Source organism: Triturus cristatus, chromosome 11, assembly GCF_964204655.1.
Source record: "Triturus cristatus chromosome 11, aTriCri1.1, whole genome shotgun sequence".
Taxonomy (NCBI): Eukaryota; Metazoa; Chordata; class Amphibia; order Caudata; family Salamandridae; genus Triturus; species Triturus cristatus.
Genome location: NC_140594.1, coordinates 654,004,609 through 654,030,239, shown reverse-complemented (window position 1 = coordinate 654,030,239; position 25,631 = coordinate 654,004,609). Strand labels below are relative to the sequence as shown.

The window sequence follows — 25,631 nt, the reverse complement described above, 5'->3', positions numbered from 1 at the left end:
TGCTCTGGGCTAAGCGGGAGAGCTGGGGTGAGTGTGTCCCCCCCTGTTTTTGGATATAATACATTGCAGTCATGTTGTCTGTGCGAATGAGGACTGCTTTGCCCGAAATCTGTTTTTGGAAAGATTTTAGGGCTAGAAAGATCACCAAGAGCTCCAGATGGTTGATGTGGAGCAATTTTTGCTGTGGCGTCCATAGACCTTGCATTGTGAGGTGTAGGAGGTGCGCTCCCCAGCCGGAGAGCGATGCGTCCGCTGTTAGAATCACCTGAGGAACCGGGTCCAGGAACGGCCGCCCTTTGGAAAGGTTTGTGGTGTTCCACCACTGCAGAGAGTGATGTGTGCGGCCGTCCACCAACACCAGATCCGTCAGCTAACCCTGGGCCTGGTTCCACTGTTGTGCTAGGCACTCTTGAAGTGGACGCATCTGTAGTCTTGCATGGGGCACTATAAAGATGCAAGACGCCATCATTCCTATGAGCTTCATGAACACTCTTGCTGGAAGAGAGTGTTGGGGAAGGAATGTTTTGCGTAAGGCTTGAATGCTTGTGATTCTGGCTGAGTTTGGATAGGCAATACCTTTGGAGGTGTCTATAGTGGCCAAGAGATATTGCTTTGTGTGAGATGGTATGAGGTGGGACTTTTGGTAGTTCACCGTGAAGCCTAGCTGGTGGAGCAGTTGGATGGTGCTGTTTGTATGCTGCACGCATTGGTGGTAAGACGCGGCTTTAATCAGCCAGTCGTCTAAGTAAGGGAAGACGTGAATGTGTTGACGTCTGAGGTGTGCTGCTACTACCGCTAGGCATTTGGTAAACACCCGTGGTGCGGTGGTGACCCCGAAGGGGAGAACCGTGAATTGGTAATGTTGCCCGTCCACCACGAACCTGAGGTATTTCCTGTGAGAGGGGTGTATTGGAATGTGAAAGTATGCGTCTTTCAGATCCAAGGTTGTGAGAAAGTCTCCCTGACAGAGGAGCGGGAGGACTTGTTGTAGGGTGACCATATGGAAATGGTCTGAATGTATGTAGGCATTTAGAGGCCGGAGGTCCAGAATGGGCCTGAGGGTCTCGTCTTTCTTTGGTATTAGGAAATATAGGGAGTAAACCCCTAGATTTTGCTGATTGATGGGGACCTGCTCTATAGCGTGTTTTTGGAGGAGGGAGAGTACCTCCTGTTTGAGCAGTGTGGAATGTTCTTGAGACATTGGGCGGTGCCTTGGTGGGATATTGGGTGGGGTAGATGTTAGCTCGAGACAGTACCCTGACCAAATGATTTGGGTCACCCATTTGTCCGATGTTATGGACTCCCATGCGTGGATAAAGTTTTGTAGTCTGCCCCCGACCGGAGTGGAATGGTCTGGGGGGAGCGGAGGGAAGTCATTGTGTGGGCGGGGTGGCAGAACGGGTGTTGTTAGTTTTGCCCCTGCCCTTATTGTTGTTGCCTCTGTAACCACCCCTTTGGTTGCCCTTTGAAAAGGTATTTTGAGGAGGGGATTTGTAGGAGGTAGAGGTGCTATCGGTGGAGAAGCCTCTGCCTGTGCCACGAAAGGAGGAGCGTCGAAAGGAACGTTTAGAGGCTTGTGTTTGGAGTGCCGCCATAGACTTTGCTGTGTCTGTGTCCTTTTTCATCTTTTCCAACGCTTCGTCTACCTTGGGCCCAAAGAGAGTTTGTTGGTCAAAGGGGTGATTGAGTATGGACGCCTGGACTTCAGGCTTAAACCCTGAGATCCTGAGCCAGGCATGGCGACGAAGCAGGACACTGGTATTTATGGCTCTAGAAGCAGTGTCGGCTGCATCGAGGGCACACTTAATGGAGGTGTTTGTAATGAGTTTACCCTCCTGTATTAGCTCATGAGCCCTACGCTTGTGTTTCTCGGGGAGGTGCTGCATAAGAGCCTCAAGTTCGTCGTAGTGTGCTCTGTCATAGCGCGCAAGTAGCGCTTGTGTGTTTGCAATGCGCCACATGTTTGCAGCTTGAGAGGCGGTGCGCTTGCCAGACGCGTCTAGGAGTTTGGATTCCTTGTCTGGTGGTGGGGCTTCTCCTGAGGACTGGGAGTTAGCCCGCTTTCTAGCTGTAGAGACAACTAGGGAATCTAAGGGAGCAGGGCCCTTAATGTATGCAGGGTCTGTGGGTGCCGCCTTATACTTTTTCTCTATTCTAGGGTTTAGTACCCTGGCCCGGACAGGGTCTTTGAACACCTCTGCGGCATGCTTGGTGACACCCTTAAGCATGGGTAAGATAGAAGTGGATTTTTCCTGTATGTCGAATGTATCCAGTAAGAAGTCGTCTTCCACTGGTTCAGTGTGCATGTCCACCCCATGGTAGTGTGCTGCTCTCTGCACTAAATGATGGAACCCTAAGGAGTCCTCTGGAGGAGACGGCCTGGATGGGTATAGGTCGTCCTGAGGAATATCGGGTACATCAGGGTTATTGTAATCCTCCCATGGGTCTGGGGTCCCTGGTGGAGTGGGATCCATTGGGGCGTCCGCCGGATAATTGTCCGGGTCCCCGTCATCCGGATCTGGGGACGGGGTCGGAGAGTAGTGAGGTAAAGGTGGCGGAGACCTGGGAGGGGGAGGGGGTGGAGGAGGTGGAGGAGGTAGAGGAGGCGGTAGTGGGGAGGGCACTCTGAGGGGAGAAGTAGCAGAGTCCTTCCGTTTGGGTGGTGGAGGAGGAGCCGGAGTATCAAGGCGTCTTTTCTTGATAATTAAAGTCAATAGCCCAGTCTTTGGAACTTTGGACAGAGTCTTTTGTAAAGGGTCTGGTGTAAACAGAGCCAATGGCGCCGAATCGTCCGTCGGCACCGGTGATTTCGGAACCGAGGGCTTCGATGGTTTGTGTGCGCCATGCTTTTTTGGGGCCTCCGGTTTTTTCGGCGTCGAAGGAGTTTTCGGCGCCGGAGCGTCGGTGCCGACAGATTTGTGTTTGTGTTTGGTCGGCACCGAGAGTCCAGGCTTCGGCACCGGTGGCTTCGGAGTCGAGCTGGATATTGCTTTCTTCGGTGCCGGATGCTGTTTTTCGGCACCGGGCGTCGGCTGGCTCGATCCCGAGCTGCCGTGAGACTTTGGAGGCTTCGACACCGGGCCCGAAGGTGGGGCGATCGAAGCTTTGGTCTTGGTTTTGCCCAGGCCGGCAGGCGAGGGAGTAACCTGAGTCTCTTTGGTTTTGGGCGCGGGGGTGGGAGGGGGCACAGTACTCACGGCCCGCTGCGCCGGTGTGATGTCCTCCACGTCGGAGTCGTCGGCCTCGGAAGCGCTGACGACGTCTTCTTCCTGCTCGGTGTGTGTTTGCCCCGAAGCTTCGGCGCCGTCTCCGAAGATGTCCGGTGGAGCTGCAGACGATGAGTGCGCCATGGTGCGTCGAGTTTTTCGATCCCGGATGGTTTTCTTCGATCGAAAAGACTTACAGGCGGGGCAGTCTCTGGCCTCGTGTTCTGGAGAGAGGCAAAGATTACACACCTGATGGAGGTCGGTGTGGGGAAATTTAGACCCACATTTTGGGCACTTTTTGAACGGAGTCCTTTCCATCGGCCGGGACCGGAGTCGAGGAGGGCCCGAAGGCCGGTGCCGATGTACGGGATGGAGAAAAGTGCCGCTTCGAGAGATGAAGATGATGATGAAGAAACGAGGATTTTTCGTCGAGGCTGGAACCGTAGAAGTTCGAAGCCGGAGCACGAAGTATCACATCCGAGCCCGATGGCGGAAAAAAACAATCTGAGGATGGAGCCGAAGCCCATGCGCAGTACGGACCGAAGGAGGAGTCACCAAACTCGTGACTTCCAAAGACTGTCCAAGAAGAAAAACAAACTGCAAACATCCGGGCCCAACACCAGATGGCGATCTATGCTAAGTGTACAATCTGCAGCTCATATGCCTCGAACATTTTGTTAATGCGAAGACAGTTGGGCCAGAGACATCCGATTTTAAAATCCTGTACATTGGTGCATATTCCCTGCAGCCCATATTCCTTATCAGCGGGAGGAGCCAGTATTTTCTTGCTACCTTATAGGCTGGGCAGAAGAAAGACACATGCAAGTCAGTTTCCTCCGTAGCATCACAAACCGGACACTGCTTTGTGGTGGGAGCCGATGACCAGGTGCTTGTAAAAGACCGGAAAGGCAGTGTGCCGTATCTCCATTGGAGAAACAGCTTTCGGGCCAGTACAGGGGAAATAGGATCCAGTACCTTCTCAAACCTATAGAGATCCTTGCTTTGCAGAAACACGGAGGATAAGGACCCTTCTGCCTGGGTAGCATATTGACATAAGCTTAGAGGATGTAATGACTGGCAGGCCAGGCTCTCAAAATTCTTTTTCTGTATGTACATCGAGATCAATCCCGGACTCACCAGATCACCACTGAGCATTTGGGCTAACTGTTCATCACGCCTCAACTGCTCCTCTTGCTCTTGTCTCCTTAATTCCATCAGGACCGTCTCTGCCTCTTCCTCTGCTAAAAGCCTCTGAATCAGTGCCTCACTTGCCTTGATTTCCTCTTCCTCGCGGGCTCGCCGTTCTGCTTCAACCTAAAGGACCAAAAAAAGAAAAACCTCAAGGTCTAGATAGAGGAGATGGCAAAAACCTTATAAAAGCAAACAATTTAATCTTTTGACACATTCCCCTTCCACGAAGCAACACACGACAGGACCGCATACGTTAACTTAAAACATCTTCCAAAATGAAAATAAAAGTTAGATTATGTCCATGTCCAAAAGCATTTAACACCTCAAAATAAATATTCTCAGTCCTTTTGCTCCAAATATTTTAAATGCAAAAAGAACAATTGATAGACAGACAAAATGCAGAACAATGTCATAAATTCACCCCAGTACAGAGATCTGGGCCTAAATCCTTCGTTTTTTTGCTGGGTCATATGGCTGGGTCCAAACTGGAATGGTGATGCCATTCCAGTTTGGACCCAGCCATATGCAAATCAGTCTTGACCCTGCGCCCAATGGGAACAGTCCAGCCCGAACTGCCAGGCCAGGTCCTCCCTGGACTGGAAACAAGCATCCTAGGATCGGTTTCGGGCTTTCAGCCCTCATCAGCCAGGATAGCTTGACTCCAGTGGCATGGAGAGCACGGGACCCACGACTGGGCATACCCGTCCCACTCAGGGTGACAAATACAAAAAGAACAATTGATGGACAGAATGTAGAACAATGTCATACATTCACCCCAGTACAGAGATCTGGGACTAAATCAATCGTTTTTTTGCTCACCATGCCATTCCAATTTGTCTAAACTTGGGTGGCGTGGTGAGCAAAAGAATGATGGATTTAACCCAAATCTTTTGACTCGGGGTGAATGTTTTGATTTGTTCTGCATTCCGTCCATCAATTGTGTCTCTTTTGCTTTCTTGCCCTAAGTGCGTCAGGTATGCCCAGACGTGGGTCCTGGGCTCAGTGTGCCAATGGAATCAAGCTATCCTGGCTGAAGAGGGGTGAAACCCTGAAACCGGTCCTAGGATGCTTGTTTCCGGTCCAGGGAGGTTCTGGCTTGGCAGTTCGGGCCGGACTGTTCCCATGAGGCACCGGGTCAAGACTGATTTGCATATGGCCAGGTCTAAACTGGGGTGGCGTGGTGAGCAAAAGAATGATGGATTTAACCCAGATCTTTTGACTGGGGGTGAATGTTTTGATTTGTTCTGCATTCCGTCCATCAATTGTGAGTCTTTTGCCAAATATTTTAAAAGTAGGAAATATGCCAAATACGTCATGCAGTATGGTCCTTCACGAATAATGTTTGCCACTGACATGCACAACCGGAAAGACCGCAGAAAACTGCTGATTTGTTGTCTATCGGATTTCTGAAACAAAGCAAGGAGCAGACAGGGCAAGCCTAACTCGGAGGCATTGTAGTTCATGGGTCAGTGCGTTGCATCACTTAAAGTACAGCAGGAGGCTGAAGAGAGTAGGGCTGCAAACCAAATTTAGCTTAACTTTTCTGTTGCATGTGTAACCTCTCAGAACCAACACATAGCATACAGAACAACCATGCATAACAGATGATTGTTAGTGGATGCTTAAAAACGAGCAAGCAGATTTTTGGGACTACAAGTGTGAGTATTTTGCCATTTAGAAATCAACATTAATCTCTCCAGGATACCATTAGAAATAAGGGGAAGTCTGTTTTTAAAAACTAGTGACCAGATGACCGGTTGCACTCACTGCTCTTTGTAATAAGCAAAAATGTTAATTTGTACACCTTTAGATTGTTTGATAAAAATTTTTTTATTTAAATGCAGTGATACTTCTTGGAAATGTGACTGGAAATGCTCCCAAGGAATACCAGCAGTACGAGGAAATGTTATAAATGGTGCCTTATTAACACGAAAAGGGAATTACAAACTGAAATGAGGGACAAATTATTCGAAGGTTCTAGTTGGACAGATACTCTGACTCTTTGGAAAATCTTTAATAACTAGCCCTTCAGTCTCCAACACATTAGGGATTTATATACAAATATACAGGCAGTCACTTGAGTGCCCATTTTTTCAGTTTTCTCTACGTCATCATCTATGCAGGCCAAGCATCAGATATATCCACCTCAATCTAATTGACTGTTTTTCTCATTGAAGTAGAAGGTGAAGCAATTGTTTCAAGTCCAAATAATAAGGTTACTGGCTCAGATGGCATCAAGACGGACCTTTTTAAGCATAATGTTGAGTTTTAGGGGCCTTTGTCATCTGTGGTATTAAATAATAGTACAAATAATGTCTTTCCATATTCCAGGCCATATATCAATAATTACAATAAATATCATGTACCAATAATTATTCCAATCCTTAAAAAGGATGGCAGAAATGGTCCAAAGAATCTTTGACTAATCTCTATAATTGAGTTTGGAACTAAAATCTTCAGTAGGGTTATTCTTAATCAACTGGGCAGAGGTTACAAGAATTATTACCAATTGCAAAGTCTTGGGACAACTCAACAATACCTAAATTTGTATTAAATAGTATCTATATATGTTAATATTAAGAAGGATTGATTCACTCTGCATTTAAGTACCTACACTCTGCCTTCAACTGTCAGTCAAGGGAAACCAAGACCCATTATTGCTGATATGGGTATAGATCCAGCTATTATAATCTAATTGTAACAGGTGTGTGAAAAACCTTGGTACCTTCCTCTTTTCAGTTTATTTTGTATAGTTACCATGTAGCTGATGCTTTGAAGGCGGTGTACACAACTCTCGCAGGAGTAGGAAAAAACAAATTCTGTTGCCGCTATGTGCTTATAATGCACCCCTAATATCAAGAACTGTAGATGGCCCGTAATTGCGGAGGACAGGTTTGATGCGCGGATAACTTAAATCCTATGTGATGGCCCTCGGGCCTTAAACAATTAAGAGTAGGTCCCGATACCTTTTTGGGGGAGGGTTTATTTAAATCCTGTGAGGTATTCCGTTTCTTACAAGACGGCTGTCCCTTTCAGTGGGATTTTTTTTGCCATGTTCAGGTTTTGTTTCTCCTTGGGTGCTGGAGGTTGTATCCTCATAATTGTTCATATTGGATCACTGTGGAATTAGTTTGGATTGTTTTTCATTTCAAGTATCTCTGGACAATTATCCTGATGATGACCCTGCTCAATTTTAACCATTGGGGTTGACACGTCAACTTTCTAATGTTTTACTATATGGACTGCAGAAATTATTATTAGCACTAACACGCTTTAAAAATGCTGTTGTGGTTGGAATTCAGTAACTATATGATACAATAATCAACTAAACTTGTGTGTATACCATGTTTTTTTTACATTTTGTCATAAATCTTTGCACCTTTATTCATTCACCTTTTATGCACTGCACTGTCCCTCTTAATTCACTTATTGAGTATGGTATCTGAGGATATGCAAAGGATAACAGCCAACATGACGCCAATTATTTTTTTTTTTTTAAATAATGGAGGGCTTCCTCCGCCAGCCTGTTTTCTATAATGAAAAACTACACCCTTTTTAGGTCAAGGCTGGGCAACGCATGCACGGCTCTGCGAGGCATGCTGTATTCAGGTAGGGACTTGAAGCTCCGCCCATTTACTCGCCCATCTTTTCAATTGGATCCCGTTAGTGTCCTTTCTAAATAGTTGCTTTGATTCAATAATAGGCTTAGTAGTCCCTCTTTAGTATTGCCTTGTCTACATTAGTTACTGGCCCACTTACTTGTGTTGTTACTCTGCAGGTTTTATTAACAGTCTGTGGCACTATTTTCTGAAAGGACTTTCTCCTATCCGCTGTGCGCCTGTTTTATTCCGTGCACTTCCCTCCCGCCCCCACCCTGCTTGTTTAATAACTGTGAACATACTTTCAGGACAGCTCCAGTTTCACGAGCGCGGACCTGGTTTTTTAGGTCTCGGACTAGGCAGCGCATGCCGTCTCGTCGAGAGATGCTGTATACAGTATAGTGGGGAAGCTCCACCCACTTTCCGGCTATCTTTTTAATTGGCTGAAATCGTAATGACGGCATTCTGATCGGTGTTCGGCAAGTTAGTCCCGCCTCCTGAGGACCATTACGTAATTTTTGTCCCTCCATGGCTATCAGCCCCTTTACTTTCAAAACAGTTCCGTTCCCCTGACTCCCCCCGTTCCCTCCCGCAGTCTGTCACTTCTCTGCCCACCACAATCCACCCCCCCCCCACCTCTTGTTCCTGCGTTCTTGGAGGACCACAGTTTTATTTACAATGCAATAGGGATCACGTACATACGAGTCCTAATGCATTTGTAAATGTTTTTTGCCCCCCTCTGATTGGCTGGCTGCATTCGCACTCTATTTTGCCTGACCTGTCCCTCTCGCATGCGTGCGATGCTATACATCGCACGCATGCACGCCAAAAGTATGCCTCTTGTTCGCATCAGGAGTTGCAAGTTACGAGTCATTTTAGCTGAGAGCTGCATTATTCCTTGAAACTACCGTTTTTGGCATTCGTATGCTTAGTAATATGAGGGGTATCTACTACGTCGCAAATAAAGTCATATTTAAGGTGAGTGCAGCTCCAGGTTTTGTTTTTGTTCTGACTTGATTTCGCTTTTAAGAAGCCAGTAACTCACGTCTTTTTCTCAGCTGTGTTTGATAGAGCAGCACCTGTGCTTCCTGCTTAATTGTTCTTAGGCGCTCAGGGGACAGACTTACCCAAAGGAAGGGGGGGGGGGGGGGCTTCACAAACAGGGAGAGTGTGGCTCGAGCAGCTGAGCACGAGCGGGAGGAGCGGACAGAGCAGGTGAGAAGTTATCAGTACAGGTGCAGTGGCACCGGAACGAGAGGGGTGTGAGGGGCTCATGGCACAGCAGCTGTTACTGTCTTCTATGAACCATCCGGAGGCTGGGGCAAGCTTCTGTTCTTGCATTAGGGCCCCTGCCATCTTTGCTACGCTCCCCCAACAATGCGTGCCCAGTCACTCAAAAACACAGCTTCTCACACATGAAAACTGCCCAAACACTAAAACACACACTGCAATGTAGGAACTGCCCTTCAAACAATACCATTCACACAGGACTCACTGTCCTTACCATATAGACCAGAAACAAGACGAAACCATCAACACAACATCCCTCTCCTCACGTAACCAGCCAACCCTCAACAGAAACGCATGCGTCCCGCTAAACACCTAGCAATAAAGAGCCCCTCTGTTGTACACCTCTAAACAAAGACTCGCTGTTCTCCAGCAGTTGAAACAAACCTCCTTCTACCTCACCCATATAAACACAGCCACCCCCCCCGCACCTTCACACCCCAAGAACACCCTATACCTTCTCTTAAAGCATGAATAGGCGCACCTTATCTCCAGAAGCGGGTTTCATCTGCCCTGGACCACAGACCGAGGGTCCCGATCCACAGTCGGCAACAATAAAACTCCCTCCATCTCAGTTAGTACCCGCTGTGGCTGGCGGCAGGAGTACACAGTGAAGCGCTTCATACCCACTCCTTCATTTTACTCATAAGAGCTACAGTGGCCAAGCTGTGCATGAGGCGTCCCACACACCCTCCCTCCATCCATCCATCTGTGCACCCAGCCACTGCAGTTCATGAGGTGCACCAGGCAGTGTGGGACACACTGGTTTCTATGTGAAAGGCTGCAAGTAGGACGCGCATCCTCAAACAGGAGTCCAGAGCTCACTGGGTTTGTCCATTTGCTCCGCTGGCACCCTGTTTTTAAGTGAAATTCCGTATGTGTGACAGGCATTGTCAGACATGGGTACCATACCTCACTGTCCCTAGGACGGAACCTCTGCCCTACTGTGAGGCCCAGTACAGCTGAAACAAGCCTTTGGTTGCTTGTATTCCCCTTTTTGGAGACATGGCATGGAAGTTTCGACCGGATGGCTCCTACTGGGGGCTCATTTGTATATGGCTCGTCTGAAGTAGCGGTGATCAAAAAAATTATGCACTAGATTGTGGCTCCAAGTAATTGCCGATGGCGGAGATATATTCAAGCTCTCTGCATAACACTTTTTTTTGCTTTTCTTAGTTCTTCATCCAAGTTCCAGCAGCAACTTGTCTTATATTATGTTATGCAAATTTGTAGAGCGCACCTTCACCCAGGAGGGTATCAAGGCGCTGGTTCAAAACACGATGCAGCGTTGCCCACCTCCCAGTCCGCTGCTCTTGTATGCCAGCACAAGCCCTCCTGCTCTCCTTCATTAACACCCTCTTCCCCTCTCCATCATCTTTCCTCCTCCCTTATGTTCTCCTCCGCTCCCACGTTCCTTTTCCTTCTTTCTTGCGGTCTTTCGCCTTTCCTCCAAAAGTCTTGTTTCCCTCTGGTTCTCCTCTACTGCCAGGCTGTTTGTCTCCTCCCTCCCCTCTACCCTTTTTCTTTCCCTCTCTTGGTTCCCTCTTTCTTCCCCCCCAATAAAAGTTTCCTACTTAAATATTTAGGCAGACCCAGGTACAAATGAGTTAACGTAGTCAAGTCTGGAGGTGATTAGAGTATGGATCGCAGGTTTTCTTTTCTGTGCCTAAAGGCATAAACCCCACGATTTAAGTTGGTTAGCAGTGTTCTTCCAGGTTAGGTAGTAGAGTGTGGTCATGTATGACAGAAGCCCGAATCACAGGTGCCAGAGAGCTCATATAAATGTTAAGGAGCCAGGGGCGTAGTTTACTTAGTAAGATTCGGGAAGGGGGCTCACATTTCTCAACTAAAACAGTGGGCCACAGGGTGATGAGAATGTGTGGGGTGACTAGATTATGGGTTGGACTAATCCCATAACGAGCAGGGTCAGTTTTAATTTGGAAAATATGGGCCTCTGGGACTGATTTAGAGTTTGGCAGACCTGTACTCTGTTGCAATGCAATAGGTCTCGCATCTACACAAGTTTGAGCTAGTGACATTGCAACTAACAATGCCTTTTATTTTGGATTCTTTTTTAAAACCTAAATAAAAGGCATTGCCGTTTCCAATGCCAATAGCTTAAACTTGCGTAAATCCGAGACCTATTGCATTGCAAATGCTGGTCTTTCATTGTCTTTTTCCTGCTCCTCGACCTCACTCTCTGCTCTCTCTCCCCTCCCTTGCAATCACTCACCGGGCTCCAGATTGTTCTCTTTTTTTTTTTTTAATATATATTTTATTTTACTTTCAACATTGCACATTTACATTCATTAATACATATTCCCCCTGATAGAGGTATCATACACACCATTGAGACTTTATCCACAAAGTTTAAATTTAAGTAATCGTATCATATCGTAACTTGACTTAATCAAAAAAAGAAAATTAACAAAAAACAAACAAGACCCCCTCGGTCTTCTATTCTCTACCCTATCCCGTCCCTCCACCGTGCTAATGGCTTCCATATTCTTAAGCCTAAGGCTCTCCCAATTCTTCCCTTCCTGGCATATATAGGTTTTTCTAAATTAAATATGGAGATTAAATTTGCCAACCATATTTGCATGGAGGGGGGGGGGTTACGTCTACCCATGCCCTGGCTAGAGTTAGTCTATACACCGCCATAGCCATAAATAAAAATTCTTTATCTAGCTCGCTATTTCCGATTCCCAATAATATCATCAGGGGGTTTAACGATACCTGTAACCCTAGTGCAAGGGCAAAAAAGCTCTTAATATCCCTTTTTAACGTGTATAATTGAGGACAGGTAGCAAACATGTGGATAATATCTGCTTCTGACGAGCTACAGCGAGGGCAGGTAGTCCCACTAGTACCACCCCATTTAGCAATTCTATCTGGGGTATGGTATAACGAAAATAATGTTTTATAATGCTGCGATTGCAGGGAGGCCGAGCATAGTATGGTACATCCCAGTTCCAGCGACTCCTGGAAATCATCTATTCCCCCTTGAAGTTTCTCCACCCACTTATGTTTATATTTATCTAGATCATCCACTTTAGTTTTAACTAGAATCGCATACGCTGATCTAATCGTATGTTCCCCACCTGAACTCAAGATCTCCAAAAAATCATTGGTTTGATACCCTACTGAGCGGGCTCCAGATTGTTCTCTTTGAACTTTTCACTCTGATGCAATACTTCCCAAACATTAAGGATCATGGTTCTGTGTGAGTGGTGACAAAGGGTCGACACTTATGGTACACTTCCTGCCCTGTCTTTGAATTCATTCCCGTGTTTATTTTGCTAGTCGGTGTTCTGGTTGAGAAATTGTGAAAACTCACCAGGGATTACTCTATTAGGCATTGGTAAAAGCGAAGTGCATTAGAAGCACGTCAAAGGTGGATTGGGTTAGTAGACCAGCTTTCAAATAGATCACCACACCAACCCTCAACCTTCCATGTGAGTAAACAGTGGGGCAAATCAGGTAGTTATTATGGGCGTTGCAATTATCATAATTACAGAAATATTTTTTTGTCTGAAATACCTCCTTCCTTTATGTGTTAATTAAAGCTCATGTTTAAATACGAATCATGTTCCAGCATCTGTGCCTATTTTCACGTGGCTGCTGCATAACCAGTAGGGGGAGGGGGCGCTTGGTGGAGACAAGGCTGGCTCGAAATACCAGGATAAGTTAAGACTGCTGAATTTGTTTGGTGTTCGCAGGCACTCAGAGTTCTGTTGTCTGCCTTGTCAGTAATTGCATAGTAGGCGGTCGTGTCTAGGAGGAAGTGTGTCAACGGCTTCCTAGAATGCGACTTTGTGTTCATCTACGTCATGTCGAGCCATGGGACCCCCCCCCCCTTTCTTCATTCCCAGTTAAATAATGTTTAGATGCTCTGACAGATTTCAACAATAGATATCCGCAGGGTCAGTGCAAGGGTTTTTAAAGTCACAAATGAATGATATTCATGAATAATATTTACCGATATTCATATAATTGATTTTTATTTTGGAGCGTCCTTTCACCTAGCAACAATGCCGTGTTTGTGGCCATTGATGCGATCTGGCACCCTCTTGTAAGAAAGCCATAAGGCAGCTGCTGTAGTGGCCTTAATGTAGTGAAAAATGGGTGCATATAATTTATTTATTTATTTATTAACAGGCTTATATAACACAGCCAAGAACCAATAGACAGTATTTCACACCAGAAGATTCGTTCTAGTTGTAAAAGACAGCTAGCTATAAAATATAAAGCAGTAACAAGTATTTGCAATGCAATAGGTCTTGCATTTGCGAAAGTTTGAGCTATTGGCATTGTAAATGACAATGCCTTTTATTTATGCATTTTGAAAATCTGCAAGCGGTGCGTAAACAAGAACTTTGCTTATGAGAAGCATGGCTTGCAGTAAACGATGGACAGTTACTGTTAGCCTTGCTTCTCGTAAGCAACAACTGTAACTACAAAGTGCGTGATTGTGCACTGCTTGCAGGTTTTCAAAAACACACAAATAACAGGCAGTCTTGTTTACAATGCCAATAGCTCAAACTCTAGCAAATGCGAGATAGATTGCATTGAAAAATGCTTGTGACTGTGGTTTTCAGTTTGGGGGAAGCCCAGCACTCTATTTAAATAGGTACATTTTGTCAGACTTTTGGGATTTAGACAATTGAGCCATGATACCTTCACTATTATACTTATGATGAGAAACAAAAGAAAAGGGATCAACTTCAACCGACTAAACAGAGAGGGAAGTGTCACTTTCTTTTGAAAACCACTATGTATATGGATCCCTGGTGCCGCGGGGGATTTTGCGGCCGCATCTTTCCCGCATCTCTCTCCGAGTGCCCGCCGCAGGGGGGGCCATTTGCCTAGCCGCGAGTGCCTACTGACGCAGCGGAGGTTGGTGGAGGCGTTTGCCGGACACAGTGGGGTCAGTCCGTCCTCGCTGGAGCGGCTGGTGCCGTCGAGTGTCGCCGAGTGTTTGCCCGCCATCTGCCCCTTTCAGAAGCGCTCGAAGCCGTGATACTGGCCCCACGGAGGAGCAGCCACAAAACACTTGCAAATTGAAGCGGTATCCGCAAGATAACTCCAGCGGCCGGTGCTGCAGATTACTTGCCCACTTGCCTACTGCCTGTCCTTGCCTTTCTGAAGCGGCCGGAGTCGCAATTTACTGTTCAACGGGGCAGGAGCCACACAACACTTGCCAACTGGTCACAGCATCTTCCCGTTACTCTCCTCATCTAGAGTCCGGAGTCTAGAGTCCGGTGCGTGTTTTTTTTTTGTGGGCCGTGTGTAGGACGAAGAGACGCCTCACAGCCTGTAGCTCCTAGTCGGCGGCTCTCGCTCACCCCCCCCCCCCACCTCGCACACTCCTATCTGCGCTGGGTCTGGATTGGTCCCAGAGAGGCCCTGATTCGGCCCAGGCTTCAGCTTTAAATCCCCGCTTTCATTAGAGGTCAATGTGGGGGTAGGCTGTGGGCGTGGCTGTGGCGGTTGGCTGATTGGCAGATTGGAACAGCGGTGGAGGACCTGAGGCTAGTCTTAGCCGTGACTTGCGGTGCAGGTGTCAGCCATCTCTTTGCCCCTCTCTGGTTTCCTCGTCCTTTGACCTATTGTCTACCTTGGACCTATTGTCTACCTCCTGATCACACGGACCGATTGGCGACTGCTGAGGTCTTGCACCTCTACACCGCACCCCCACAGACCGGTGAGTGGTGATCTTTTGCATCTGTCTGTTACCCCCTACCTGGAGTTCGGTGTTGATTGTGGGTACTATGGTGATGACTATTGGTGGCTAAAGCCTTAAGACACAGCTCACAGTGTATAGTGCACCTTTTTTAGCACTCAGTATTTCTGGCATCTGTGATCACAGAAGGGTATAAGCGTGCAGCTTATTCCAGCCTATAGCCCACGGAGCGTAGGGGGTGTACTGGCCAGCGGCAAACGGAGTATTCTTTACAGAGACCCAAAAAAAGAAGAAAAAAAAAGGAAAGGAAAAAAAGATTAAAAATCCCCAAGAACAAAATCGAGGGCAAATCCTAATATAATAAAATAAAAAAAATTGGGGACAGGCGGAAGTACGTTCATCTCAACAACCGCGGCGGGTTACTACCAGGCCGGTGCTGCGGTATAAAGTAGAACACCGACTGCAAGACACAAACAAAAAGGAAAAAGAAATTCCAAGGATTATCCGCAAAAAATAAAGTAAAATCAGAAGGTGCGGCACAGCCCTTAATTGCGCCAGTATACAGAATATTTGCAAAATCAACTAGCATACCAAACAAGTTTCACTTTTTAAAAGACCCGGCGGACGCAATGTTATCCCATTATGATGAGCAGGAAGGATGGGATCACCGGTTACCATCGCCAATCCCACCGTTTATTCATTCAGGAATTATTAACTTAAACTCAAAGAATGATCAATTTAACACAGAGCCCGTAACCTTTACTGGGCCCCAGCAGGTCCAAGCACAAAAAGAACAAATGGACCAATCATGGGGGTCCATTAAGGACCAGGAACTCCTGATGAACGGAGACCTCATTACAACGGGACAAAAATTCCACTGAAACTCCCGTCAAACAATTACTACAAAAATCGAGAGCAACCTCAGAGCACTGGGGCACAACAACCAATTGAGGTACAGGTAATAATCAACAAGCCCCCCTTAAACCTCTCTCAAAACGTGGAACAACATGTGGAAATAAGTGTAATTGATAACAAAACACAAACATCGACTTACACAATACTGTCACCCACCATACAAAACACCATAACAAATGAGGGACCAGCAGAAAAAAAAGAAAAAAAAAAAAAAAAAATCAAGGAAATGAGGGAGCAGAAGCCCACAGCTGGTTGGTTCAAACTTTAGAGCACACAATTCCAAATAGCATAGATAAAACTCAAACCCATCCAACAGCCAAAAGTGAAGCTTTTTCTAATAACTCTCCGGTAAAGGTCAATCATGGCCAAACCACTAACATAACACATTCAGAAGCAATGACAGACGCAGGAACAATATGGGATATTTTCTTTAAAACATCTCAACTCACACTGGAGGCATTGAACTATCAATCAAACAAGATGGATGTCCAAGTAGATTTGCTCAACATCATGGCAACAACAATATCCGGAATTGATAAAAAATTGGCTAACTTGAACAAGTTGATAACACGAGCCCACGTATACGCAACCTCTTTAAAACACAGATTGCGCCTGTGGGCCAACAATTGACAAATTGGCGTCAATCCCGAAGTGCTCACCACCCTAATTGAAGATCTAAAAATACAATCGGTTCAAATAGTAGGTAACAGAATAACTCCAATAACTGAGCAAATCAGCCAAGAAAACATCTAAAAAAAGGATTGTACAAACTTAACTACAAACAAAAATATGGACCAAATAATCACCTTTCAAACAATAGAAACTAAAGGAATCCCCGATAAGGAAAAGGAACAGGGAAACCCAATCAGTATACCGATGTAAACTTGTCACGACGAAAGAAGAAAAAATTTAAAAAAACAATGAAAGCGTCAAAAGTCCTCACAAATTAGAAGGAGTTGGGGTCAGTCCACTCACGGCTCCATGGAGGTTACAATTGACTCTCCTTCAAATCAGGAAAAGCAACCTTCAAACAAATTATACCCTATATTCATTAAGACCCAAAAACAAAATAAATCCCTGGGTGAAGGCGATCATACAGACAACGCAACATCAAACCCACTAGTGTTTCAGGTTTCAAAGCCCACCGAAAACGGCAGAGCAACAAAGAAAATTGTACAAACAACAACTGAAACTGCTAGAGACAAAATTGAATATGGGTTGCTTAATGAATCTGGTCTGGGATAAAAAATAAAAAAAAATAAAAAAAAACTGTGCCCACTAAGACGGACAATGTATCGGGTGAGACACACCGCAAAGAAACATCACATCCTGAACACGTGTTAGGCACATCATTAACCTCCGCACACACCAGAAATATGTGTAAAACAATCATTCAACCGCAGTACAAATCGAAGGGGAGACATGACACACTGAACAGGGGGAATTTACTAAGGCTTCTTCAACACAAACCCTCTCTGTCTCACATAAAATGCGAGGATATAGAGAGTGTCCAATTTGAATTAAAAGAGGAAGACCTCAGTAAAGAAGATACCATAGTGACCTGGTCAAACCATCATATGTCTGAAGCGGTGCTTGGAGAAAAAGATATTTTTAAAAGCTGGGGTATTGGTGTAAGTGCACCAGAACAAGAAAAGTATCCATCAATTCTACTGGAGCCGGCAAACATAACTACGCATACAATGACCATGAAAGAGCACCCCCAAGGGATATTACGAGGCACCTAAAAAAAACTTAGACGAAAACTACAAGAAATTAACTATATCAGTAAGGAGACAGGAGGACATGACCACACGTAGGACAGTAAATGAAGATGGGCGACTAAAAACTCAAAGGAACGATCAATTTAGTAGGACAAGCAGAGAGTTACAAAGTGGTACTCTTAATTCCTGACGACCAAGTGGACATATCAGACACTTTAGGGAATCAACAAGGGCCTTCCACAGCAACACTGACAATATCAGAAACATCCAGTACACCACACATTAATCATAAATCACCCACCAAGCTCAAAATCATCTCTTGGAATGTGGCAGGATTACGTAAAGCACTTAAACATGAGACAGTAACAAAAATATTACAGGAAGGAGATATCATATGCCTACAAGAGACTTGGGCCACAGATTATGTACACCTTGAAGGCTATGCCGGCTTCCATAAACTAGCAACCAAACAGAATCGGTTTGGTAGACCTTCAGGGGGAATCTCAATTTATGTAAAACATATAAAACAGATAACAGTAAAAAGGGTAAAAATAGAGTCTGAAGTGTTTCAGGCGCTTGTAATAGAGGGAGAAAAGGATAGAGATGATAGTGCCTCAATCCTAGTTATAAACCCGTACCTAAATGCATATGGTCAGGAAAAAATGGAAGCCACAAAAAATATGATAACATTAATAAAGGAAATCATTCATAGCAAACCGTTACTGGCCAAAGTGATTGTAAGTGACTTTAATCTGCACCACCTGGGAATATACAAGAATGAAAGGCTGTGTCTAACCAGTTCTGAAAGAGCTTTTAATTCCTTTCTACAAAACTATGACTTAAAATCAGCTAATGAAACCTGGAAAAGTTTGGATTCCAAACACCTGGGCATACCCACATTTAAGAACTGCTCCATAATTGATTACATCTTTTTATGCAGCCTTCTCGTACAAAAAATAGTCAACTTTGAAGTAAAAATCACACAAAACTAGTGATCACAAACTGTTGCAGGTGGAACTAAATTCCAGCATTACACAGAGGGAACCAGCAACTGTAGTATCGCACTCAACCGGGATTGAAGAACACACACTAGTTAGAAGGCTAAAATGGAACAAGCATCAGGTCAGGCTATTTAACGGATGGAAAGAAAAACAAGAGCGTAAAGACAAGCATCCTGGAACTCAACCCAGTGTGGATAATTGGACAAGGTGGATTGGTACTCTAAAATCTATACTTGTCAACAGCCATCAAGTCAGTCCATATGGAACTACAATGTATACTTCTCAACCTAGCTTCAATAACACAAAACTAAACACAATAATACGTAAACTAAAGAAGGCCAAAAGAGCACAAAGAATGGTAGGAACTCAAGAAACAAGCGATTTGTGTAAAGACCTATCTAAAAAGCGTAGGAATTTGCTATGGTCACTTAAGCAAAATAAAATAGAGAAAGACTGGGTAACAATACACGAGCTCTCAAAACCACATAAACAACGTCAGCTCTGGCAATTCATAGCCAGCCTGGAGAAAGGAAAAGTAGACAGGCGTAATTCTGTACACGCAGAAGCATGGCTGAGACACGTCGTGACAATCTATATCGAAAAAGCAGGCTCCACAGACCCTGAGAGCTCCGAGTTTGGCCCCTTAATTAGTGCAAACAGAGACGAGGAGAACCCAGTGGAATGCCTGGGTAAAGAACAAAACTGTACCGCAGTCATACAAGTAAGTGAAGACACCCAGGAGGGCATTGGCTACAGCAGGAGCTGTAGTAGTCCCAAGTGGAATTGCTTCAGGGTACCTAGTAGCATGATCCACTACTACTAGAATAAATTTGTTCCCTGAGGCTGTGGGCGGTTCAAGTGGACCCACAATGTCCACTCCTACCCTTTCAAAGGGTACCCCCACCACTGGTAGTGGGATGAGGGGGGCCTTTGGGTGGCCACCTGTCTTGCCACTGGCTGGACAGGTAACACAGGAGCTGACAAACTCCTTCACCTTTTGGTGCATCTGGGGCCAGTAAAAGTGACTCACTAGCCTTTCCCAAGTTTTGGATTGCCCCAGATGTTCAGCTAGGGGGATGTCATGAGCCAAAGTTAGGAGGAACTCCCTGTACTTCTGTGGCACGACCATCCTCCTGGTGGCTCCAGAAGTGGGGTTTCTTGCCTCAGCATACAGTAATCCCTCTTCCCAATAAGCTCTGTGGGTACCACTGACATCTCCCCTTGCTTCTGAAACAGCTTGCTGCCTCAGGCTTTCAAGAGTGGGACAGTCTCGCTGCCCCTGGCACAGCTCTTCCCTAGAGGGTCCCCCTGGGCCCAAGAGTTCAACCTGGTAAGGGTCAAGCTCCATGGACTCCGTTCCCTCAGGGGTATCCAAATCCTCTCCCTGTGGAGAGGGATCCTGAATGTTTTGCTGTGTAGAAGCTGGTTCCCCAGTCTTCTTACCTTTTCTCTTGGTTGGTTGGGCCATTATTTCAGGCTCCAGACCTACTTTTTCACCCTTCTTCTTGCTCGGTGCTCTGGTTTGCACACACACCAATGCAGGGATGGCCAGCATGGCTGCATGGGCCTTTAGCTCAACCTCAGCCCAGGCTGAGGTTTCCAGATCATTTCCAAGCAGACATGCAGCTGGCAACTTTGGAGAGACCACTACCTGTTTCAGGCCAGTAACCCCCCGCCCCCCCCCGCCTAATGTCACCAATGCCATGGGATGACTAGTGGCAACACTGTCAGCATTGGTGACTGGGTAAGTCTTCCCAATCAAGTATTGCTCAGGGGAAACCAGTGTGTCTTTCACCATAGTGACACTGGCACCTGTATCCCTCAGAGCTTCTACCCTAGTTCCATTCACCCAGGGGTACTGTAAGCATTTCTTTAAGTTGGGGGGGGCACACAGCTACAGTGGCAAACTCCACTTCTCCCAAGGAGACTAGACTTGCTTCAGTGTGTTCCCAGATTTGCTCAGGGTACACCTCTGATCCCATTTGTATACTTGCTGCCCCAGGAGTAGCTGTACTGGGTGCCTTAGGGGCTTTGTTGTGGGGGCAAGATGTATCTACAGTAATGTGTCCTGACCTCTTACAGTTATTACACCAGGCCTTTAAGGGATCAAAGTTCTTCCCCCTATAGGGTTGAGGCACATAGGGAGTAGTTGGGGTCCCACACACCTGAAAGGGCTTTTGGGTCCCTTTGGAAGACTCAAATTTTTTATCTTGGGGATTTTCACCACCTTTCCCCTGGGGAGGTTTTGTGACCACTTTCTTTTGGTCACCCCCAGTGGCTGTCCTGGTCACCCTAGTCTTGACCCAGTGGTCTGCCTTATTTCCCAATTCTTGGGGAGAAATTAGACCTAGGTCTACCAAATGCTGATGCAACTTTTCATTTGTGCAGTCACTTAATATAGGTTCCTTCATGAATAAATTGTACAATCCAGTAAAATCCTGCACACCATGTCCAGCTAACCAACCATCCAGTGTCTTTACTGAGAAGTCTACAAAGTCAATCCAGGACTGGGTCTTGGTTTTGTGACCCCCCCCCCCCTGAATCTAATTCTATACTCCTCAGTAGTGAATCCAAATCCCTCAATCAGAGCTTTCCTCATGAGGTCATAGGATCCTGCTTCTGGCCCAGAGAGGGTTAGAAGCCTGTCTCTGCAGTTACCAGAGAACAGTTCCCACAGGAGTGCCCCCCAGAGGGGTTTCTTTACTCTTCTGATTTCACAAGCCCTCTCAAAAGGCTGTGAACCATTTGGTGATGTCCTCACCTTCCTCAAATTTAGGGACAATCCCTTTGGGGATTTTAAGGTCAGAAGTTTCATCCCTATCCTTGTTTTTAGGTCTCGCCTGACCCAGCGCATGCGCTGGTCTGGCGAGACTTTTTGAGAGGGCTCCAAAAAGTGCTACCAGGCCAGCCTAGAGCTACAGTGCATGTGCGCGCGTGCCGCGCTTGACCGCGATTACTTTCACTTTGACGGCTGCTTTGATGTTTGATCGCGATCACTTTCGCGGCCGCTTGGCATAGCCAATAGGTCTCGCTTTTGGGACCTTACAAGTATTTAGTTATGCAACTGTTGCATGGCTAAACACTTAAAGGTCCCAAAGGCGAGACCTATTGGCTATGCCAATGCTGGTTATTATTGCTGCCACCATTGATGGGTGCTAAACCCATCTCTCTCTCTCTCCTTTCTTTTTCTAGAGCCAGGAGCCTGGACTCTAGCTCCAATCTAATCTAGATGCCCAGATGCTAATTCTTGGATTGAAGGGTATGGGTGCCCTCTCCTCCCTAGGGGACAGTATAGGGGGGTTATTCTCCACCTCCTCTTCTTCCCCTTCCTCATCTGACTGGCTATCACCATGTTCAGATGGGTGGTCCTTAGCATACTCAGCCAAGAGCTCCTGGAGCCCTAGTTTGGTTGGATGCAGGCCCATTGGTAAATTTTTAAGTTTGCATAAGGACCTCAATTACTTGAAAGACAAGTGTAAGTAAGGTGTGAGGTTGAGCTCCTCCACCAGGTCTATGTTATTATTGTCACTAACAGCTGGGTTTGTTTGAGTCATTCTAACCTGACAGTTCTAATCCTCTACCCTGACTATAGTGACTTATTTTTCTACAATTCTAATCGGACTTAAGCACGGCCCTAGCAAGACTTTTAGTAATGTTGGAAAAGACCAATCAGAATTCTAAAGGCAATTTTAAGAGTTCTGTCGTGTGATCAGATGGTAACCAAGTAGTCAAACAAATGCAAGTTTGTATACCACCGCGGATCCACCAATGTGAGAAAATGGCTCTGTATATACTGTTCCCTAATAGGTACAGGGTGTACAGAGTCTTCTGTTGATCGCGGTAGGGGGGGGGGGCACCTTGTTCTGAGGCTGCAGGCTTCTTCAGGAGTGTCGAGGGAGGTCCTCGGGTGCCGGACTCTGGGTCACAGACGCCGTGGGGTCGTCCTCGTGGTATTTGTTCACTCCGGCAACGGCCAGGCTTGGCTGGTGCAGAGTGTGCTGGGTTCGCGGTTCCGGGCTGCTGCCAGGGATTCGAAGTAGGTCTTGAGTAGAGCCTCTACTCATGGGAGTCCCAGGGGCTTAGATCCAAAAGGTAGCCGGGTCCTCCGGGGTTTATGATGTTGGTGGCCAGAAGAGATGCCGGGTTGGAGCAGGAGCAGGTTCAAGGGTCGACAGGCCGGTAGGGCTGGGGCCAAAGCAGTTGGTGTCTTCCTCTTTTTAGCAGCTGCTGGGCAGGTCTTCTTTCTTCTTGCTCTTCTTTGTATTTCGGAATCTGGAAAAGGAAGGTTCAGGGTGCCCCTAAATACTAGATTTAGGGGCGTTGCAGGTAGGTGAAGGGTAGGGACCAATGGGTCCCTGTCCTGGGGTGGGTACACCCCCTATCCTGCCTCTCTCCTGTGGGAGGGGGGCAGTAGCCTAGTCCTGATTGGGTAGGGCTCCCATCTTCAAGATGGCGAGAGCCCGGGATGTGGTTCACCTCGCCTCCCCCACCTGAGGGGTGGGGTTGGCAGGCTGGCACATCCCCTGTCCTTATTTGGGGTTTCCGGACAAGCTTCCCGCCATAGTGGGGGGTTGCAGTGGCCTGGGAAAGCTCACAGAGGCGGCATGCCTTGAAGCTTCCCCCTGCCCATCCTGGGGGAGAAGATTTAGCACCTCGCCCAGGATGTGCATTGTTGCAGGCCCAGGAGAGCTGGGGCTCTCCTACCCAGGGGTCCAGCAACATGTCTGCTGTGTGGCAGCCTAAGCAGCCTCAGAGCAGACGTGGATTGTAGGTTAGGTTTTAGGGGGCATCTCTAAGATGCCCTCTGGGGTGCTTGGTACATTAAATCCCACACTGGCATCAGTGTGGGTTTAATGTGCTGAGAAGTTTGATATCAAACTTCTCAGTCTTCAGTGCTGCCTTTATGGTGCTATGGAGTTCGTGTTTGACGAGCTCTCAGCACCATGTACTCTTAAATGGCAGCACTGCACTTAACAGTGCCCAGGAATGGACCTGGGTACTGTAGGGGCAGAGGGCTCCTGCTCATGTGCCCACACCATTGGCATAGGACACCCAGCTAGAGGGGTGGCTGATGTATGCCATGGCAGTGTAGGTGATGGGCATGGCACACAGGGATGTGTGCCATGTCGACTTTGTCTTGTCTTGCACCCAGACACCCAGACTGCAAGGGCAGTGTGTGTGTGTAAGGGTACAGGGCCTCTAAGAGTGGCACAATGAGTGCTGCAGCCCTTAGAGGCCTTCCCTGGTCACAAGGCCCTGGGTACCTAGGGTACCATTTACCAGGGGCTGACATGTGGCCAGCGTTTGCCAATTTGGGTTTAGTGTTTTTAGGGAAGGAACATAGGCCCTGGGTAACTGATTGGCAGGAGTCCAGGGTACACTCAGTCAAAGTACATTCAGCAATTCAGCAAAAAGTGGGGGCATACATGCAAGAAAGATGGCACTTTCTCACACCAGCTACACAAGTAGGGCCAATAGGGGGGGCTCTCTAGGTTAATTTCATCCCTGATGTTACTAAAAGCTTGAGCTTCTAGATCGGAGTTTATCAATATGAATATTGAAACCACCACCGGGATGTTAATGTTTAGAAGGGAGGCATAGATTCGAAAAAATAGGGGATGCAAGAGACAACAGGGTTGCGTGGTCTGAAAATTAGGATGCAGCAAAGGGGGTATTTTAATGATGAAGAGCTAGGTATTCAACCTCTGTAATCAGAGCAATATTGTATGAGAAAACCTCCAGGCAGCCCAAAAAAGATACACACACTATTCTAATTTCTGAACTCTGTCCATGTGCTTTATGCCGCATCTCAATGGAAACTCCAAAGAGATCTCGGGAGCTAAGGCAGTGTTTAGCCTGGTTTCTGTAACAAATAGGCGGTCTAAACCAGGTTTCATAACTAAATCATGTATTTAATCGTAATGCATAACTAGGGAGTGCGCATTTATCAGTGCACATTGTAGTGTTGGAATCGGTGTGGAGCGGCAACCATTGGTTTTACTGGCGGTGGTTATCGGATTTGTTTTTAGCCTGTTGGTGGTACAGGCTCAATTCATTTTCAGAAAACAGTAGTTACCCAAAAACTTTTTGGGGTCAGGGTGAGGTGTGCAACATGATGGCATATCACAATAAGTTCAACATTATTCTCTGATAACACTGGAAGGGTTCCTAGCCCTGGGCCCAGTCCAGACGTAAACGGATGCAGATGGGTTTGCCTGTGGCACCGCATCGGTGGGCCCGCTGCATGCAGACAAGCTACGCCCATGCTTCTATCAAAGTTGACGGTTGTAAATTAGACCGCAACGGAATACAAGTACCCTAGTAATCCCTTAGATGGCACCTAGTAAGTAGAGACTCCCTATTAAAGGCTCAGGAAAGAAATACACCAATGGGACTTTGACAGAAGCCCAAAAACAGTATGGGACATAATAATAAACTCACAAAATATACGAACACTGGAAAACAAAGGTAAAAATGTGTTAAAATGTTCAAGAAGAGCTGTAATAAAACAATTCAAAATGTTTTACATGGCAAATAAAAACAGGATTGTTTAGTTCAAAGTAGCAAAAATAGCGGCAGTAAAGCATTTCTTACAACCCAAAAGCACCCCCATCAGTTTTAGAACCCAGCCTTCTGTAATAAAATAGTGGGCAGGTTCAAATATGGATATTATTCTGGTCAGACTTTACGCTAACATTCCTTGACTGCGAAATTCCCTTTTTCTATGTGAAATGCCTTTGAGACTCACTCTCTGTATGCACGTTATTACAGCTGCATCTCTTCAGTTTGAACTTTCTTGTATTTAACAGTCTTAATGGTTGTTAGTTCCTTCGGTCTGTAATTATCCTACTTTTAAATAGATTACTGAATGACTTTCACTAAAGTACCTTTCAACTCTTTAGTTTAATTATAAGATTATGAATTCTCAAAGTTGTAAGGTTTTGCCTCTTTAATTATTGCATGCTATTAGTGTACAGAGAAAGAAAACTTAAAATAAAAAAAATGCAAAAAAAAATTGAAAGTAGAAT

The 25,631-nt window shown here is 46.2% G+C and overlaps 1 protein-coding gene across 2 annotated transcripts in view; it reads right to left on the bottom strand.

The window, feature by feature from the left end:
* The window catches only part of RNF168 (ring finger protein 168), a 107,467-nt gene that overhangs the window by 66,554 nt on the left and 15,282 nt on the right, over positions 1-25,631 (bottom strand). For both annotated transcript variants that reach the window (XM_085634184.1, XM_085634183.1), the window contains exon 4: positions 4,344-4,520. In XM_085634184.1, coding sequence (XP_085490310.1) covers positions 4,344-4,520 — 177 coding nt within the window. The remainder of the gene's footprint in view (positions 1-4,343; positions 4,521-25,631) is intronic.